A 19,029-nucleotide genomic window follows, 5' to 3' on the forward strand; every position below is an offset into this window, starting at 1 on the left:
AATGCACAGCTACAGACTAGGGACCGAATGGCTAGGCAGCAGTTCTGCGGAAAAGGACCTAGGGGTGACAGTGGACCTTGTTCCATTCTGTGTCACCAGGCACTGAACATCTTCAGCATAGTTAACAACTGGCCAGCATCCCTGCATGAGGATCTGGAACTTGGATTCTACTATGTGCTTGTGATTCAGATGGTTGAAGATCACCATCATGGCTTGGGCAAACTCCTTGAACTGTCTCAATTAGGGCACTGGATTTCTCAGGCAGTGGGGAAGCTCAGACCAACCGTTCCCTGGACAGCAGGCTAAGAAATCCCATCCTGGTATAGGTGGTGGAAAACAACTGTAGGCATAGCAGGAACAAGAGGTGGCACTGATTTAAAAACTGATGGAATTTTCTGTGGTCACCATCAAGCTTGTCAGGCATTGGAAACTTTGGTTCTCGATGGGTCTGAATCACTAATGGCCTGCAGCACTGCATTGGCTTTAGGGGGGCCCATCCCAAAAGCTGAACAAAGCCCTCTTGTTTGGGTGGGGTTGCTGGACCAGGACCAGGACCTGGGTAGTCTGACCTAGTAGTTAGAGCTGGAGACAGGAGTCACAGGCCAAAGCTGGAGTTAGGAACCAGGAATCAAGCCAAAGATCATCACCAGAGCCAGGAGTCACAGGCAGAGTCAGAAGCCAGGCAAAAAAGTAGGGCTGAGGCAGACTGGAGAGGACAGGAACAAGGCTGGAAACGAGGCAGGCCCAGGCGTGATCACAACTGCGGGTGTAAGTGTTGAGCAAACAGCAATCTGCTGCTGAGCGTGAATGCAGACCTGTTTGTTCCTTTCAGCCAATTGATACAGCCAGCCAATCAGACAATCCTTCCACAGCCCTTCTTGGTTCATTTAAGCTATCATCTGAAGGCTGAAGCAGCTAGACCCAGGCTCACCTGAGGGAACTCAGCTGCGTGAGTCCTGATATAAGGCTCTTGTGACATTAAGATCTGATACTTCATGAACCTCCAAGGTTTAGATATAAATAAATGCTTTATACTGTTATCCTGGAATCCAAAATGAGAGCGCAGAGGTCATTGGAAGGTGCAAAATTAAAGCCACTGACTACATTTTTGCAAATCACATATGTGCATTTATTGCTACTACATATTGCATGTGTTTGATTATTACAGGTGGGTCAATTATTGAGGTTTCCCAACACTTCCCATTATAAGACCATTTTGAGTTGCCTATTACATTGTCAAACTTTAACCATTCAGGCTGAAATTTATGGGAAAACTTCAGCTAAAACAGTTCACCCATTTCCAGGAACAAAGCTAGGTAAAATGATTGTTTTGCTCATGTTTTAAAAAAAAGAATTCTGGCAACTTTGAAAAGCTGTAATGCCGCCATGCTTTGAAACAGGGACTTGAAATTTAGCAAGGAGTTGCCCTTTATGTTAAGGAACAAGCCTTTTGCTGTCTCTGCCAAATCTGGGCAGTTTTTCATGAAGGGCTAAATGTTTGAAAAAATCTCAGTTCACACATGCTCAGTAGAGAATTCTTAGATTTTTAGCAACTAAAAATCACTGAAGATTCCATCCGCATTGAGTACGTTGGAGCCTCTCATGGCTGCCACTGTGACTGGGCTGCACATGCACCATCCCCACAGAGTGACTGAGCATGCTCCAGCCCAGACTGGACTTTTCCCGTACTCGCTTCTCTCAGTTGCTCTGGGCCAGGCACTGGAACTTTGAGCCTGTCTCTCCTGTGCGCCCAGTGAGCCGCCTCCTACTGCTGGGCCACCCATACAGTGTGGAGGAGGAAGCCATCTGATTTGAATACAGAGGAGACAAACATCAGACGTGGGGGGAGGGGAAAAAGAGTAGATTGCGACAAGGAGCCTGGTTGGACTGGAGGGAGAGGAGAGAAACTGGGTCTGATGTTGGCTGGACAAAGAAACTGGGAGCTTATGGGGAGGGGAGCCTGGGACTAGATCCAGTGAGGGAAATGGCTAGGCGAGTGGGAGCCAGTTGCCTGGGGGTAGGGAACACTGAGAGTGGACAAGGAGCTAGGGTTGGGGAGGGGCAAAGAGGAGACTGAGACTGGTTGGACAAGGAGGCTGGGCTTAGGAACCAGTGTGGAGGGAACAGAGGCTGCAGCATAGTTAGGGCAAAAATATATTTGAAAACTGAGGCCACAGCTTGAGGGTGTGGGAGCATGCTGAGATAATATTATGTATAATAAGGCTGTGTCTGTCACAGAAGTCACAGATTCTGTGACTCTCTGTGACCTCCATGACTTCTGCAGGGGCCAGCAGCAGCAGCACTCTGTGTGTGTGTGGGGGGGAGGGGGCTAGGGCAGGAGGGTGGCGCTTACCTCAGGGTGCGGGGCTCCCTGGCTCCCATCAGCATGACCGTGCAGCTCCTAGGCAGAGGGGCCAAGGGGGCTCCAAGCGCTGTGCGCACCCACAGGCACCACCCGCACAGCTCCCATTGGCTGCGGTTCCTGGCCATTGGGAGCTGCGGAGCTGGCTTTTGTGGCGGGAGCAGCACGCAGAGACCCTCTGGCCGTCCCTGCCCCTAGGAGCTTCAGGGACACATAGAACTGGGTAGGGAGTCTGCCAACCCCACCAACACCCCCCCTCCCCAAGCACCAGAGGGGGTCCCAAGCCACGTGCTGCTGCCCACCCCCCCACCACCCCCAGCACCTGTAATCTCTTAAAGCTCTGTATTTGCACTATGAAAAGAAAAAACATATCAATTTTAGCTGATATTGCTACATATTCAAGAATAATACTTAGATTATATTAGATTTAATAAAATGCATCTTAATAAGATCAGTCTAAAGAGCATTCAAAGCAATTGTTGAGATCCCTATGTAGCCTTTATACACAATCAACCACAAAGAAAATCCCAAATATATTTTATTTTGACATTGATTCAGCTCAAGCACTGAAATGCGATATTTAATTTTTGATAGGAATGTAAATGTCACAGTTCTTGGTTCAGTTTTTGGTCTGTGTGCGGTAAGATTCCTGTGGCTCTTTCTCTTCTCCATGGCTGAATAAGACCCTTTTCAACTTTCTTCTTGGGCTGAGGGTAAAGAAAGTGTAACGTGAATTTGTTTATTTCTGCATCAGAAATAGAGTATAAAGAGATTATTATTCTCTAATTATTAATGAAAATCGTTACTGGCTGAAGTGAAATTTAGGATTGTGCATATATGTGATAAGTTTGAAATAATAGAATCATACAATCATAGGGTTAGAAGGGACCGCAAGGGTCATCTAGTCTAAACCCCTGCCAAGATGCAGGGTTTATTGTGTCTAAAGAATTCGTTGTGTCTGAAGAAAGCCTTACATGAAAGTTCAGACAGAGTATAATACTAGTCTCAGTTTGTGATATTTCAGAAGAACGGTCCTGCTTTTATTTTCCCTGTTGCATTGTTTTCAAAGGAGGATGCCGGAAAGATGCGGATGTTCTTATAGCAGCAGCTGCTGCCATGTTTTGGGTCCTTGAGTGTCCTATCCAGGGCATAGTGACATCAAACTTGCTTCAAAGTGGCAGATCTGTAGAACCAGTGTAAAGGGGTTGGCACCCACCTCTCGCGAGTGCCCCCTTCTGATTGGGCGTGTCTGCATTATTTCGGTCTGGAGACCCCTTTCAGTGGTTCTTAGGAGGGTTTTCAGTGACTCGGCCGAGTGACTGTCTGCACATTAGCCAGCACAACCCCCTTCTGGGGTATACAGTCCACAGAGCCTATCTCAGTACCCCTCTGATGGTGTTTCTCTCTAGCCCTCCTTCGGCTTTAGTCTTTAAGTGTTCCAAGTCTGGTGTGAGGCTGTATCCCCAGGGCTTCCGCCCTGGAGATGCTATCTTTCTGAGCCCCAGGCTCAGTCCTTACTCAATCCCTAGCAGCCAGCCAGGAGCCTCTTGCTCCCCCGGTCCCTACCAGCTGACCTAGCTGTCCGTAGTCCTGTGCTCTTCCAGGCAGCCACCTTTCTTCTCCTGCTTCATGCAGCAACTAACTACTGCTCTGTTCTGCAGCTCCTTTTATATGGCCCTCCTGGGCCTTGATTGGGTACTTCCCCTGTAGCTACACTAGCCTGCTTGGAGGACCTCTCCACTGCTTCTTTCCTGGGATGGGTGTGGCTGAACCCTGAGGCCTCCAGCAGGGGGCCTTTGGGCCTAGTCCACCCCATCACAACCAGTTATACCAAGTCTCCTGTATAAAAGTGATATGTGGGCACTGAAGAAAGCTGAAGAACACCAGATTGATGTTTTTGATTCTTGTGATCTCCACCAACTGTTCCATATCAAGTGGCAGGGCAAAATCAGAAATCAGGATTGTCATAAATATAAAGGGAAGGGTAAACCCCTTTAAAATCCCTCCTGGCCAGAGGAAAAGTCCTCTCACCTGTAAAGGGTTAAGAAGCTAAAGGTAACCTCGCTGGCACCTGACCAAAATGACCAATGAGGAGACAAGATACTTTCAAAAGCTGGGAGGAGGGAGAAAAACAAAGGGTCCGTGTCTGTGTGATGCTTTTGCCAGAGACAGAACAGGAATGGAGTTTTAGAACTTAGTAAGTAATCTAGCTAGGTATGTGTTAGATTATGATTTCTTTAAATGGCTGAGAAAATAGCTGTGCTGAATAGAATGAATATTCCTGTCTGTGTGTCTTTTTTGTAACTTAAGGTTTTGCCTAGAGGGATTCTCTATGTTTTGAATCTAATTACCCTGTAAGGTATCTACCATCCTGATTTTAGAGGTGATTCTTTACTTCTATTAAAAGTCTTCTTGTAAGAAAACTGAATGCTTTTTTCATTGTTCTAAGATCCAAGGGTTTGGGTCTGTGGTCACCTATGCAAATTGGTGAGGATTCTTACCAAACCTTCCCCAGGAAGTGGGGTGTAAGGGTTGGGAGGATTTTGGGGGGAAAGACGTCTCCAAACTACGTTTTTTCAGGAACCCAGATAAAGTTTGGTGGTGGCAGTGGAAATCCAAGGGCAAAGGGTAAAATTAATTTGTACCTTGGGGAAGTTTTAACCTAAGCTGGTAAAAGTAAGCTTAGGAGGTTTTCATTCAGGTCCCAACATCTGTACCCTAGAGTTCAGAGTGGGGAAGGACCCTTGACAAGGATATTCAAAGCCAAATCCATCAATCCCTCTATCAGCACCAGTTCAGTTTTGGCGGCTTTCTTGGTATGGACATATAAGAATGGAAAACCAATGAATTCTGAAGTGTGTACCAAGGAATGTGGCTACATGGCCAGAGTTCAGTGGCCACCAAAAGCTCTGGTGACACAACAGGATTGCCAGTGATGGACATACACAGTGATGAATATACAGCCAGACCACTCAAACTCCTTGCCAGAGATAAACCCAGGTGGTGCTTGATTTGCAACAAGGCCATGTTCTTTGGAGATTTGTCATCATGATGATGATGATTGTTTGCACAGTTGAAGCAGAATTTTCATTGTGTTTTTTCTAGTCACTAAATATTTTAGCACAAAATTTTAATAAATGTTCATGAAACACATACAGCAGTGCATCAAATTAGGAGCAGAAATGTGTAGTTCTGCTCCAGGCAAGACATACTGTAGAATTAAGGAAATATTTCAGTATATATTTGCACTCCTCCTTATGTTGCTTTTGTTTGACCTGTGACTTTGTTAAAATAGTCTGAATAAAAATCAATGTCTCTTGTTCAGCACTTTTGCAAGGGAAGCAATGTTGCTCTTTGGTCAGCTTGTTATAATGTATTTTGCTCTGCAGGACAATCAGTTCTCTTTTCACCTCTTTCGTGAACAAACATTTTCCTGTTTTCTTGCTACAATTCATTAGCAGGAAAGCTGATTTTCTTGAAGTGTTTATTGACCTTAGACAAGGTGGGTGAGGTAATATCTTTGATTGGACCAACTTCTGTAGGTGAGAGAGACAAGCTTTTGAAGTTGGTCCAATCAAAGACATTACCTCATCTACCTTGTCTGTCTAATATCCCGCGACTGACACAACTATGGTTACACTGAATATCTATTGACTTGTCAGAGGCAAACGTCAAGGCTGCACTGCTGAAGATGTCATCCAGAAAAGCAACAAGTTCATAGAATCATAGAATATCAGGGTTGGAAGGGACCCCAGAAGGTCATCTAGTCCAACCCCCTGCTCAAAGCAGGACCAATTCCCAGTTAAATCATCCCAGCCAGGGCTTTGTCAAGCCTGACCTTAAAAACCTCTAAGGAAGGAGATTCTACCACCTCCCTAGGTAACGCATTCCAGTGTTTCACCACCCTCTTAGTGAAAAAGTTTTTCCTAATATCCAATCTAAACCTCCCCCACTGCAACTTGAGACCATTACTCCTCGTTCTGTCATCTGCTACCATTGAGAACAGTCTAGAGCCATCCTCTTTGGAACCCCCTTTCAGGTAGTTGAAAGCAGCTATCAAATCCCCCCTCATTCTTCTCTTCTGCAGGCTAAACAATCCCAGCTCCCTCAGCCTCTCCTCATAACTCATGTGTTCCAGTCCCCTAATCATTTTTGTTGCCCTTCGCTGGACTCTCTCCAATTTATCCACATCCTTCTTGAAGTGTGGGGCCCAAAACTGGACACAGTACTCCAGATGAGGCCTCACCAATGTCGAATAGAGGGGAACGATCACGTCCCTCGATCTGCTCGCTATGCCCCTACTTATACATCCCAAAATGCCATTGGCCTTCTTGGCAACAAGGGCACACTGCTGACTCATATCCAGCTTCTCGTCCACTGTCACCCCTAGGTCCTTTTCCGCAGAACTGCTGCCTAGCCATTCGGTCCCTAGTCTGTAGCTGTGCATTGGGTTCTTCCGTCCTAAGTGCAGGACCCTGCACTTATCCTTATTGAACCTCATCAGATTCCTTTTGGCCCAATCTTCCAATTGGTCTAGGTCCTTCTGTATCCTATCCCTCCCCTCCAGCGTATCTACCACTCCTCCCAGTTTAGTATCATCCACAAATTTGCTGAGAGTGCAATCCACACCATCCTCCAGATCATTTATGAAGATATTGAATAAAACCGGCCCCAGGACCGACCCTTGGGGCACTCCACTTGATACCAGCTGCCAACTAGACATGGAGCCATTGATCACTACCCGTTGAGCCCGACAATCTAGCCAGCTTTCTACCCACCTTATAGTGCATTCATCCAGCCCATACTTCCTTAACTTGCTGACAAGAATACTATGGGAGACCGTGTCAAAAGCTTTGCTAAAGTCAAGAAACAATACATCCACTGCTTTCCCTTCATCCACAGAACCAGTAATCTCATCATAAAAGGCGATTAGATTAGTCAGGCATGACCTTCCCTTGGTGAATCCATGCTGGCTGTTCCTGATCACTTTCCTCTCATGCAAGTGCTTCAGGATTGATTCTTTGAGGACCTGCTCCATGATTTTTCCAGGGACTGAGGTGAGGCTGACTGGCCTGTAGTTCCCAGGATCTTCCTTCTTCCCTTTTTTAAAGATTGGCACTACATTAGCCTTTTTCCAGTCATCCGGGACTTCCCCGGTTCGCCACGAGTTTTCAAAGATAATGGCCAGTGGCTCTGCAATCACAGCCGCCAATTCCTTCAGCACTCTCGGATGCAACTCGTCCGGCCCCATGGACTTGTGCACGTCCAGCTTTTCTAAATAGTCCCTAACCGCCTCTATCTCCACAGAGGGCTGGCCATCTCTTCCGCATTTTGTGATGCCCAGCGCAGCAGTCTGGGAGCTGACCTTGTTAGTGAAAACAGAGGCAAAAAAAGCATTGAGTACATTAGCTTTTTCCACATCCTCTGTCACTAGGTTGCCTCCCTCATTCAGTAAGGGGCCCACACATTCCTTGGCTTTCTTCTTGTTGCCAACATACCTGAAGAAACCCTTCTTGTTACTCTTGACATCTCTGGCTAGCTGCAGCTCCAGGTGCGATTTGGCCCTCCTGATAACATTCCTACATGCCCGAGCAATATTTTTATATTCTTCCCTGGTCATATGTCCAACCTTCCACTTCCTGTAAGCTTCTTTTTTATGTTTAAGATCCGCTAGGATTTCACCATTAAGCCAAGCTGGTCGCCTGCCATATTTACTATTCTTTCGACTCATCGGGATGGTTTGTCCCTGTAACCTCAACAGGGATTCCTTGAAATACAGCCAGCTCTCCTGGACTCCTTTCCCCTTCAAGTTAGTCCCCCAGGGGATCCTGGCCATCAGTTCCCTGAGGGAGTCGAAGTCTGCTTTCCTGAAGTCCAGGGTCCGTATCCTGCTGCTTACCTTTCTTCCCTGCGTCAGGATCCTGAACTCAACCAACTCATGGTCACTGCCTCCCAGATTCCCATCCACTTTTGCTTCCCCCACTAATTCTACCCGGTTTGTGAGCAGCAGGTCAAGAAAAGCGCCCCCCCTAGTTGGCTCCTCTAGCACTTGTGCCAGGAAATTGTCCCCTACGCTTTCCAAAAACTTCCTGGATTGTCTATGCACCGCTGTATTGCTCTCCCAGCAGATATCAGGAAAATTAAAGTCACCCATGAGAATCAGGGCATGCGATCTAGTAGCTTCCGTGAGCTGCCGGAAGAAAGCCTCATCCACCTCATCCCCCTGGTCTGGTGGTCTATAGCAGACTCCCACCACTACATCACTCTTGTTGCACACACTTCTAAACTTAATCCAGAGACACTCAGGTTTTTCTGCAGTTTCGTACCGGAGCTCTGAGCAGTCATACTGCTCCCTTACATACAGTGCTACTCCCCCACCTTTTCTGCCCTGCCTGTCCTTCCTGAACAGTTTATAACCATCCATGACAGTACTCCAGTCATGTGAGTTATCCCACCAAGTCTCTGTTATTCCGATCATGTCATAGTTCCTTGACATCACCAGGACCTCCAGTTCTCCCTGCTTGTTTCCAAGGCTTTGTGCATTTGTATATAAGCACTTGAGATAACCTGCTGATCGCCCCTCATTCTCAGTATGAGGCAGTAGCCCTCCCCTCACAGACATTCCTGCCTGTGCTTCCTCCCGGTATCCCGCTTTCCCACTTACCTCAGGGCTTTGGTCTCCTTTCCCCGGTGAACCTAGTTTAAAGCCCTCCTCACTAGGTTAGCCAGCCTGCTGGCAAAGATGCTCTTCCCTCTCTTCGGACAAAGTCATGGCAGAGATGATCAAAGACTTGAAAGAAATTGGTGTATGCTGGCTCAGATGAGTTCTGCACTCAGTTTAGAAAGAGAAGAAAATGCCAAGAGAATGGAGAACGTCCATACTGGTACTGATATACAAACAAACGGTGAGATACACAACTGTTCAAAGTACCAAGGAATTATGTTGTCCCACTGCATGAAACTAAGAGAATTATAGATAGCCACATTTGCCGAATCACAGAATATCAGGGTTGGAAGAGACCTCAGGAGGTCATCTAGTCCAACCCTCTGCTCAAAGCAGGACCAATCCCCAACTAAATCAATAGTGGAACCCGTTTTAGGAAAGGCTAAATTTTGGTTTTAGAAAAGGAACAACAGGTGGTATATGCATTGCTAAACAAATGGTGGAAAAGAAGTTGGAAGGAAACATCGAGTACACTTGGGAGTTCCTCGATTTGGAAAAAGCATTCAGCATACTACCTAGGTGACTTCTGGGACTTTTGCTGTGATTCTCTGGGATAACAGAGGATATTGTCCAGATGGTGATGGGTTTGTGTAATGGTACCAGGATAAAAAAGAGCAGACGCCCTTTGGGTAATGGAGGGCTTCAAGGTGAAGGTTGGGCTCTACCAGGGATCAGTGCTTAGTCCATTAGTATTCATAATTGTGACAAACTTCATAGGAGAGCAAAGGTACCATCTGTGCTGATGATATTGCACTAATGGCTGATAGTGAGGAGGATTTGATCCAGACAATCAATGCTTGGAACAGGGAACTAGCAAAGTATGGCCTCAGAATGAGTAAAACAAAGACTGAAGTCCTGTAGTTGACTTGCACAGAGCCAAGACAGATGAATATTAACATTGAGGACCTGTGCCTAGATCAGGTTTCTGGTTAAGTACCTTCATGATTTGTTAGTAGCAAATGGAGAAATTGACAGAGAACTGAAAGCAAGGCTGCTGAGTGCAGGGGAAGTCTGGAGCAAGATAAGTGTGTGTGATTTATGATAAACAGTTATTCAGGTTATTTAATGGACAACTATACAAACCATAGTAAGTCCAACTTTTCTGTATGGATCACAGACATGGGTGACCAAAGAGAGGCACTTGAGAAGACTTAAAGCCATTGTAATGATATATTTGAGGCCAGTGAGGGGGTGACCTTTTGGGTATACATGTGGAATGATGTCATCAGGAGTGAGACCAAAGTGTATGATATCAGAGAAGCTGTAAGGAGGAGGCTAAGATGATCTGAGCATGTATGAAGTTTGCAGGCGAAGAATGAGAGGATGGCCAAGAAAATGATAGATGGGTGGATTAGATATGAAGTATGTGAGTACTCCAAATTCCTAAAATGTTTACCGTTCCTCAAATGTAGCCATTTATGCCAGTAATTTTCCTCCATGACAAGAAAGGAAAGAGTGAGATTTCCATATATCCTTTAATGTGCATCTTCCACTGGCTGAAATCAAGCAGTTTATTAGACTGAGCGTATATTCATGCTACAATAAAATACTTATGGCTGGCCCGCATCAGCAATTCTGTGGTTTGCAGGGCAGTGTAGACATACCTTGAGAGTTTGTGGCTTCCCTTCATTCTGGCATTTAGCAATGCTAAACCATGCATACTCACATGTTCCTTAACTGGCTTCTAACTGTGGAATTGCCTCCCAAAAAATGAAGGCAAGATTTGAAAAATAAAGGAAAAGGATGAAAAACTTCAGCTACGATACAGAGAACAACAAACATGCACCAAGCTGAGTCTTGAGCATGTTGGTCAGCAGGGACTGGAAGTGCTGTTGCGGCATCGTATTTATCCCATGGGAGAAGAGTTTCCCCTGTGGCTCTTGAGTGAATCCTCTTGGCCAAAGCTTGATGCTAGAGGAGCCTCTTCTAGTTTTCTTCTACAGGAAGGAAATAATCTGATCAGGAGCTTTCAGGATGTTAATGGGGGAACGAAAGGAGAAACATGAAGAGCTACTCTTGCTGGATGCTCCCTGGCCAACTGGCTCATGGATCCAAGAGCTGGAGGACTACATGGGAGCTCCAGATATCTTTTTAAATGTGTTTGAGGTCCTGGTTGACAAATGCCAGCTTACCAGCCTGTTGGAGCCAACCTTGAATGAGCCCTTTAAAAAAATCCAGCTAATGCTCCACCATGCTGCTCCAGCATTCCGCCACAGCTTCTGAGTTATTGCCTCCAGGCTTGGCTCTGAAGTCATTGGGAAGAGCACTTTGAAATATGAGGCCCCTCCAGTGCTGCATTGTTTAGCCTATTGTTATAGCCTTTCTTTCACAGCTTTTGGACCTAATTTAGGACAGATATTACCAGGTTGAATCCTTAAGATCCCTCAGTACTTTATGATGATTTGATTCATTTATTTTTCTGAACTTAGCTGTAAATACTGAAGGTCTGTACTTGCTTTTCACTCGGTCTGTTGTCACACAAACTGTTGCTGACTTCAGTGAGACTTTGCCTGACTAAAGGCTTCAGGATCTGGCCTTTGCACTTGTTTTTTCTTAATTTGAATTTGGTTTAGCTATGCTACAATAACCTTAATGTTCTGGATTCCATTCGGAGGCGGGGGTTAACCAGGGTATTTTGGGAGTGTATTTGTTTTTGTTTCCACTCTGTTTTACAACTTAATTGTCAGTGAGTTAAGGGGGTTTAGATTTTGAGGGCCTGAGTATAGCTTATTCTGTGTTTGTACCCTTTCTAGCACAACGGGGCTTTGATCTTGGTTGGGACCTCTATGTACTGCTGGTAATATAAATAAATAAATAAACCAGTTAGAAATTGTGGAGGGGAAGGCTTTCTCCCTCTTACTCTCTTTTAATTGTCTTGTGGTAGGTTATCACATTTGCCCATGAGGACAGAAATTCATCTAGTATCCCAACAGCAAAATCACCTAGCTCACTATTCAAAGACCAATATTGGTAACATAACAGGAGGGTCTGTCCCCTTTAAGAAGTAGTGAGGACTGAGGCCAGCCAAACCCTGACCCTTGACATGCCCCTTTAAGGTTCCAGAAGTTCTGGAGCAGATGAGGGCCTAGGAAATGGCAGAGGCAGATGCTGGGGGAAAGAAAATGGTCTCAGGGTAAAATTCGGTGTCTGGGGAAAAACCCAGATTATTGTTTCCTTAAGGGTCTGGGACCATGACATATTAGTGTAGGGTGGAAGTAGGATCCCCTCCTTGCCAATCAGGACAAGTTCTGGGAAGGAGGGCAATATATACTCTGGCTGTTCCATCATAATGTGGGGATCTTAGAGAAGAAGGATTGTTTACTTTCTGGCCTCTTCTGGCACAGGAGAGAAAGGAGTGAGGTGGGTTGACCTGTCCTGCAAGTGGTAGAGGAAGATTTGAAGAATGTAAAAGCAGAGATGCCTGGGTGGAAAGGACAATAATAGCCATACTGGATCAGACCAAAGGTCCATCCAGATCAGTATCCTGTCTGCAGACAGTGGCTAATGCCAGGTGCCCCAGAGGGAGTGAACCTAACAGGAAATGATCAAGTGATCTCTCTCCTGCCATCCATCTCCACCCTCTGACAAACAGAGGCTAGGGACACCATTCCTTACTTCTCATAAAGATGTTGTTTTGAGTTCTACTTTGTTTGAAATGCTTTTGCTGCCAGCCAGCTGGAGCTGGATGAAGGTAATTTAAAGGGAACTAGCTGGGAGAGGTTGGCCAAGGGCTGCAGCCTGCCACAGGAAATATGGAAGTTAGAAGCTGCAAGTTTAGGCACATCTGCTGATGCTTCTCCTTCCCCTTAGTGCTAAACTATCTTGGTTAGAAAATCTAATCAGGGACAGAAGATGTCTGAATGTTGCCTCATAGCTTTTATTAAAGTGTGATTAAACTCTGAAAAGTGACTATGTAGACCTGGGCCATTTTTACTCATTAGATGTGTCACCTGTGTGCATGCAGTGTCATAGCTGTTGATGTCCTAATTTTCCTGCTGTGACTGCCAACAATATTGATGGTGACTTTTCATATGGACACCTGTCCACTTGGAACTGGACTGAAAACACCTGCCTTTAAACACAGGCTGCCCAACAGACTTTGTATGATGACTTTTTTCTGCGATTAAACCTAGAGGTGAAGACTCTATGTCCAGTCTCCAGGCACCCCAGCCATCTAGTCCACCAAAATCTCTAATCATGCGGAAGAAGAACAATGCCAAACTTTCAGGTTGTTAGGAGCAATAACATAATCTTTGAATCCCTGATACAAGTACTACTTGTGTGTGTGTATAAATGTTTTTCCAGCCTTCCTCTTGTCTGAATGATTGATTTGTTTGTTTGCTTTTGCAGCTGGCAGAGTTCCATGAGGTGGTCTCGCATATGTTGGGCCTTAGTGTTACCAGCCTTGCACTCCCTGACTATGAAATCATCACACGTCTCGAGGGGTTGATCCATTCTCATCAGCACCATTTTGTTCCCTGTGTCTGCCTCAAAGACGTGGCAGTGAGGCAAGATGGACACTCGCAAAGTCACTTACAGCTTCTTCACTGAACAGTGTCTCTTTGAGAGACAGGCGGACAGAACTCAGCTGGCTCTTAGTGTTGAAAATGAACAGCAGCATGAGTCCTGATTGTGATTGTGGGTGATTTGAGCAAATATTCCTATAACCATCTCTCTCAAAATGTATATATGGAGTGAAATCATGGCCCCACTGAAGTCAAGAGGTGTTTAGCAATTGCCTTCAGTGGAGCTAGGATTTCACCCACTGTACCGGCAGCGAAACAAAATACAGAAAAGGATCCAACCTAAATTTAAATTTCTTGCACTCTAGACACTGAAGTATTTTTAATAAGCAATATTTTTAATACAGCTAACAGATGTCTGTTACCCTGTCCAGGAACAAACATATGTAATTCCTCCTACTGTTAATGGCAGTTATCTGTACAAATTCACAAATCTTGATAAGAGACAAGCCGTATCACCCCCAATATAAAGCTTGTACGTAATCAAGGTCTATGTGCTTGATAGACAGTATGTGGGGTATAGACCCACCTCTGCTGCATGGCTCATAGGACAGCCAGATTGTGAAAGTTCTGTTGGGTAGTTGGGCAGATAAAAGAGGCAGCTATTCAGTTACCTCCCCCAACCAACACATGCTTCGCTCTCATCATTGCTAGTCCCTCTGCACCCACTGTAGTTGAGCTTTAGAAGCTTGATTGCGTGGTGGAAAGGCAGAGCATATGAAGTAAGGAAGCAGCATGCTCTCACCTCAGAGCAGTGTAAGTTGTGATGCAACACACATTGTAATTGCAACAAGTTCCCTTTTGCATAATTAACATACCATAGAGGGGTTAGGAGCATGGGGCATCTCAACAGACATTACTCCAGTCATTGAAATTATTAATCTATATTTTAAGGAAAATGAATGATAATCTTTACAATCTTTTTTTAGAAAAACAATTTTAGTACAGGATTAGGAGGGATTACATAAGTAATGCACAACTGGCTACATGCAGTGTAGTTTTTTTATATTTTGCTTTTCTCTGAAACATCAGTTATTGGCTATTTTTGAATGAGGAATACCAAACTTTGCAGACCAGTGGTATGATCAGGTATGGTTAATCGTATGTTCCTATGATGATTTAGATTAACACTAATTTCCTTTCTTATTTTCTATTGTGAAATGGTTTGTTCACATACAAGTTAACAAATATTCACAAATAAAAAGGAAAAACCCTAATATTCACAAATATAAAATAAAACTTGAGATATAGGCACTTCTTTCATTGAAAATAACAGATTACAGATTAACATTTTATCGGTCAAACTGAACTGCTTGGGGGTGTGTAGGTAGGAAGAGGATGTACAGATATACTAATACTCAGATAAGGTTGATAGTAGTTTTAGCCTGTGCTTTTGTTTGTTCCATAATTACATAGGTGGACAGAGTCTTTGCCAGCTAGTGTAAAGCCCTGTCAGCTGTTTCTTACATACACACTTTTAAAATACTGAAACATGCTTTATAAACCATAAATTGAACAAAGTAAAATAAGAAATTAGTGTCTGAACATACTAGGTGTTGAATGTACTCCCAGTAGGAGTTGAGTGCACTTGACAACTTTCAGAACTAGTCCCTCAAAACACCGCTAAGAGATATGTATTTTTAGTTCTCTTTTACAGATGGGGAAACTGAGGCACAATGACTTGCTAAAGGCCACAAAAGGATTCAGTGTCTGTCAAGATTAGAGCATGGAAGTTCCTGGGAGCTCAAACCAAGAGACCAAGGATGAAATTCTGGCCCCTTTGAAGTCAGAAGCAAAACCCCGATGACGTTAGTGGAGGCAGGATTTCACCTCAATCCAAAGAAAGGTTTAGTCTAGTCTCTTGTGTTTTGAGCCCAAGATTAGCAGAATCAGGAACTTCTGAGTTCTAATTTTGTCTCTGACTTTGTTGCCTCAATAAGACATATCACGTACAATTTTTAAACAGTACATCAATGAATACATCCCTTATTCTAAATATTTGTTTTTCTTCTGGAAGAGTTACTGGCATCTTTGCTCATTTAGCTAAAGCAAATAAAAAAGTAAATAAAGCAGTAGTTTGACATGAACAAAGTTCAGAGTGATTTTTTAACCATGCAGTTTAATTAACCCCAAGCTGACTTGTAATCTTCTATTGGGCTTTGTTTCATGTAATGTTGAGAACTTCAGACTCATTATTTTTCACAAGGAAAATTGATTTAGGTAACATTCTCTTTGAATCTTTCATTTTCAAACCAGGATGTAGCAACCTAAATCCAAATTAATTAAAACCTTCCCCAAAATATGTTTTAAGATTGAAAAGGCTTGGAATACCATGCGCTAACCATTATTCATATGAGTAGAGTATTGTTTTCGCTGGGCTTGCTTCTGTGAGTAAGAATGAAAAGAGTAAGCGTTTGCAGAATCTTTCTTTATAAGGATTACCCTTTCACTACAGTAGAGGATTGTATTGGGTACAAAATATATATAAAAATTGAAATGCATTTGCTCATATGCATAAAGCTATAGAATGTTTGTTTTCAATTAAAGGCCAAAATTTTGCTCTCAGTTACAGTGGTAAATCTGGAGTAATTCCACTGAAGGCAGTGGTGTAACTCCAGATTTGCAAGGGTAAACAGAGCAGAATTTGGCTCCCCTTGTTTACAATTTTCGAGGTAACCACTGAAATTAAATAAATAAGTTGCCCGTAACTTGTTGAATTTTAATTTTTCTCTCCGCCTATCTTTCTTTGAACAAATTGTCTCTTACAGTATTTGTACTGGATAAAATACAATATTGTATCATGTGTACCACAAAAATTCTGATAAAGCATTGTTTTAAAAAAAGGATGTGATTTTGAGTTAATTTTTGTACTTCATAACAAACTTGTCACTACTATGTTTTGAAAACAGAGAAATTATGCAATAAGGCCTTGATTCAGCTAAGCACTTAAGCAAGCTGAAATGCTTTACTGAGTTTGAGCCTAGAAGACGAGATCCCCATGAATAAGTGCTCTACCTGGTGGAGATTTTTTTTTTTAACTTTGAGAACACGAGCCATTGACATTTCTTCAAACCCAGGGGGACCAATGGTACCCATGTGAACTGGTCAGTTATTTTATAATTTTGAAGAAAAAACAAATGAGGGGACCCAAAGCTTATAAAATGTTGACAACGAAAATCTTGAGTATACTTCCAGAAAGATAGAGAATTTCTGGAGCAAAGCTACTGTAAATGCCTTTTTCACCAAAACTCTTTGATAGTAAAATGTTTTCTGTGCTAGAAATGGTAGAATAGACTATCAAAGGAAGAGAAAGAGACTCCTTGAAGAGGAGAAAGTATCATGAAGTTAGAGAAAAAGATTATGTACTGGTAGGACTGGAACACAAACAACCAAATGAAAGAACAGGTTTAGAAGCTGGATAACTGGCTTGGGAGGAGAGGGAGGTATGACCCTGAACCCCATATTCTTCACAGTAATATTATTATGATATGATTATGACAGAATTATAAAGTATTTTATGCCAGGTACATCATGTGAGGTGTCATTGGAAAAGTTATGATTTGCTGAATATGATTATCCTATTTGTATGCATGTATCATTTTTGTATCGGAAGTTATGAATATTGACTATGTATCTGTATTTCAAATGTAGTTACAAACCTGGGAAACACCCGCTAGACAAGATGCTTTCAGTCTAAATAGTGGGTGGGAAAGGGTCTATTGAGGGCAATGGGCCATTAGGAAAAAACAATAGGCCTTCTGAGAAGCTTACGTCCCACCTGGGGAGCCTTCTTGAGAACGTTACAGACAGTTGCCACGTAATGGCTGCTATGAATCTACAAGGACATGTGATCAGACCACATGATGCTGGACTCTATCTTGAGATGTCAGTATTTTTCCACAGACTGGTCTGGGAACCAAGCTTTGAAAGAAAGTGTTCCTGCCATATGCAAAAGCTATATAAGGCAAGGAGTGACATCTGGTGTTCTTCACGTGCCACCCAAGAAGACTCCTGGAAACACCTGAGGAACAAAGACTGAACTGGGGGATGTGTTGGACCCAGGCTAAAGGGATTTTTGGCCTATGAATGCACACCTGTGGATTCCAAGCTATAAGTAAGTGCAGCTTGCCCCTTAAGAATCTGTAGCCTGCTTGTATCATTTCTTAGGGTTAGAATCGACTAATTCATATCCAATCTTTTTCGTATATTAAGCTCGGTATGCATTTTTTGTTTATTTGCTAGGTAATCTGCTTTGATCTGTTTGCTATCACTTATAGTCACTTAAAATCTATCTTTTGTAGTTAATAAGCTTGTTTTTTCTTTATCGAAACCAATGAGTTGGAGTGAAGTGTATGGAAATCATAGCTCGGGCAAAGGCTGTTGCATATTCCTCTCCACATTGCAGGAGGGGGCGAATTTTATGAGCTTGCACTGTACAGTTTTCTGTGCAGCACAAGATGGTATAATTTTGGGTTATACTTCAGTGGAGGGTGTGAGTTTGGAAAGCTAGGAAACTGGCTGCTGTCTGCTGCATGTTGTTGAGTGGCTTGGGTGCAGCTGCTCTTGCAGGTAGCTCACTTTCCATGTGTGGCGCCATCCGCTGTCGTGTTCAGTGATAACAGGGTCTGGATTAGGCTGGCTGTGTCCCCAAGCAGTGTGAGCAGAGCCAACCCAACTGAGTGGATAGAGGGGTCCAGCGGTTCCCAGAGCTGCTAGACTGCACCCCAGGGATGACAGCCCATCACAGGAGGGATGGAAGAATTGGGGGTTAACAGAAAGGACTGGTAAGGCTGCTCATTCTTCATAATTTTCAAGCAGCAGTTTTCAATTTGTTTTGGTTCTCTTGCCACAAGAAGTGATAATCCTGCATAGATTAAACTGTCTGAAGTTTTTTTGGCAGGAGAGGGTTGATCTTAGATGGTTCCACACATATAAACATTGTTCAGCAATAACCTTGAAATTGCATAAAATGAAAGGATAATAAAACAAAAAAAACCCCCAACTTGCCTGACAAAACTGTCAGACTTCTCTGGCAGCTTTAAAGGTCAGCTGATGACTCATGGAAACAATGATGAACATTCCTGTTATAAATTGATGAAAAAAATCAGATGATATATTTTCTGCAGGTTTTTCTTCTTCGTCTTGAAGGCAATATATCCTATATGAAAACAAGATGCTTTTCTTTCCTAGGAGTTCATAGGCTTCTGTGGTTTATGTAATAAAATTACGTTTGTCAGCATGATCTCCACAACAGCTGTGATATCACAGACCCCACAATTGGTGCCCTTATGGGTAGACTAAATAAAGTAATTATGGAGTGAATTGGCAAAGAGATTGAAGCATCCTGTTAGCCTTCTCTATCATTCCTCCAATAGGTAGCAGGCATAGTAATAGGGCAGTGGAGCTAAGCTTGCACTCCT

General features: G+C 43.6%; 1 protein-coding gene across 1 annotated transcript in view; it reads left to right on the plus strand.

Moving 5' to 3' along the window:
- Positions 1-16,430, plus strand: part of CCDC170 (coiled-coil domain containing 170) — an 80,462-nt gene extending 64,032 nt beyond the window's left edge. The window contains 1 exon segment of the mRNA XM_073337669.2: positions 13,437-16,430. Within this exon segment, the coding sequence (XP_073193770.2) occupies positions 13,437-13,637 (201 nt within the window). The 3' untranslated portion in view covers positions 13,638-16,430.
- Positions 16,431-19,029: the final 2,599 nt, after the last annotated feature.

This window comes from Lepidochelys kempii, chromosome 3 (assembly GCF_965140285.1).
Source record: "Lepidochelys kempii isolate rLepKem1 chromosome 3, rLepKem1.hap1, whole genome shotgun sequence".
Taxonomy (NCBI): domain Eukaryota; kingdom Metazoa; phylum Chordata; order Testudines; family Cheloniidae; genus Lepidochelys; species Lepidochelys kempii.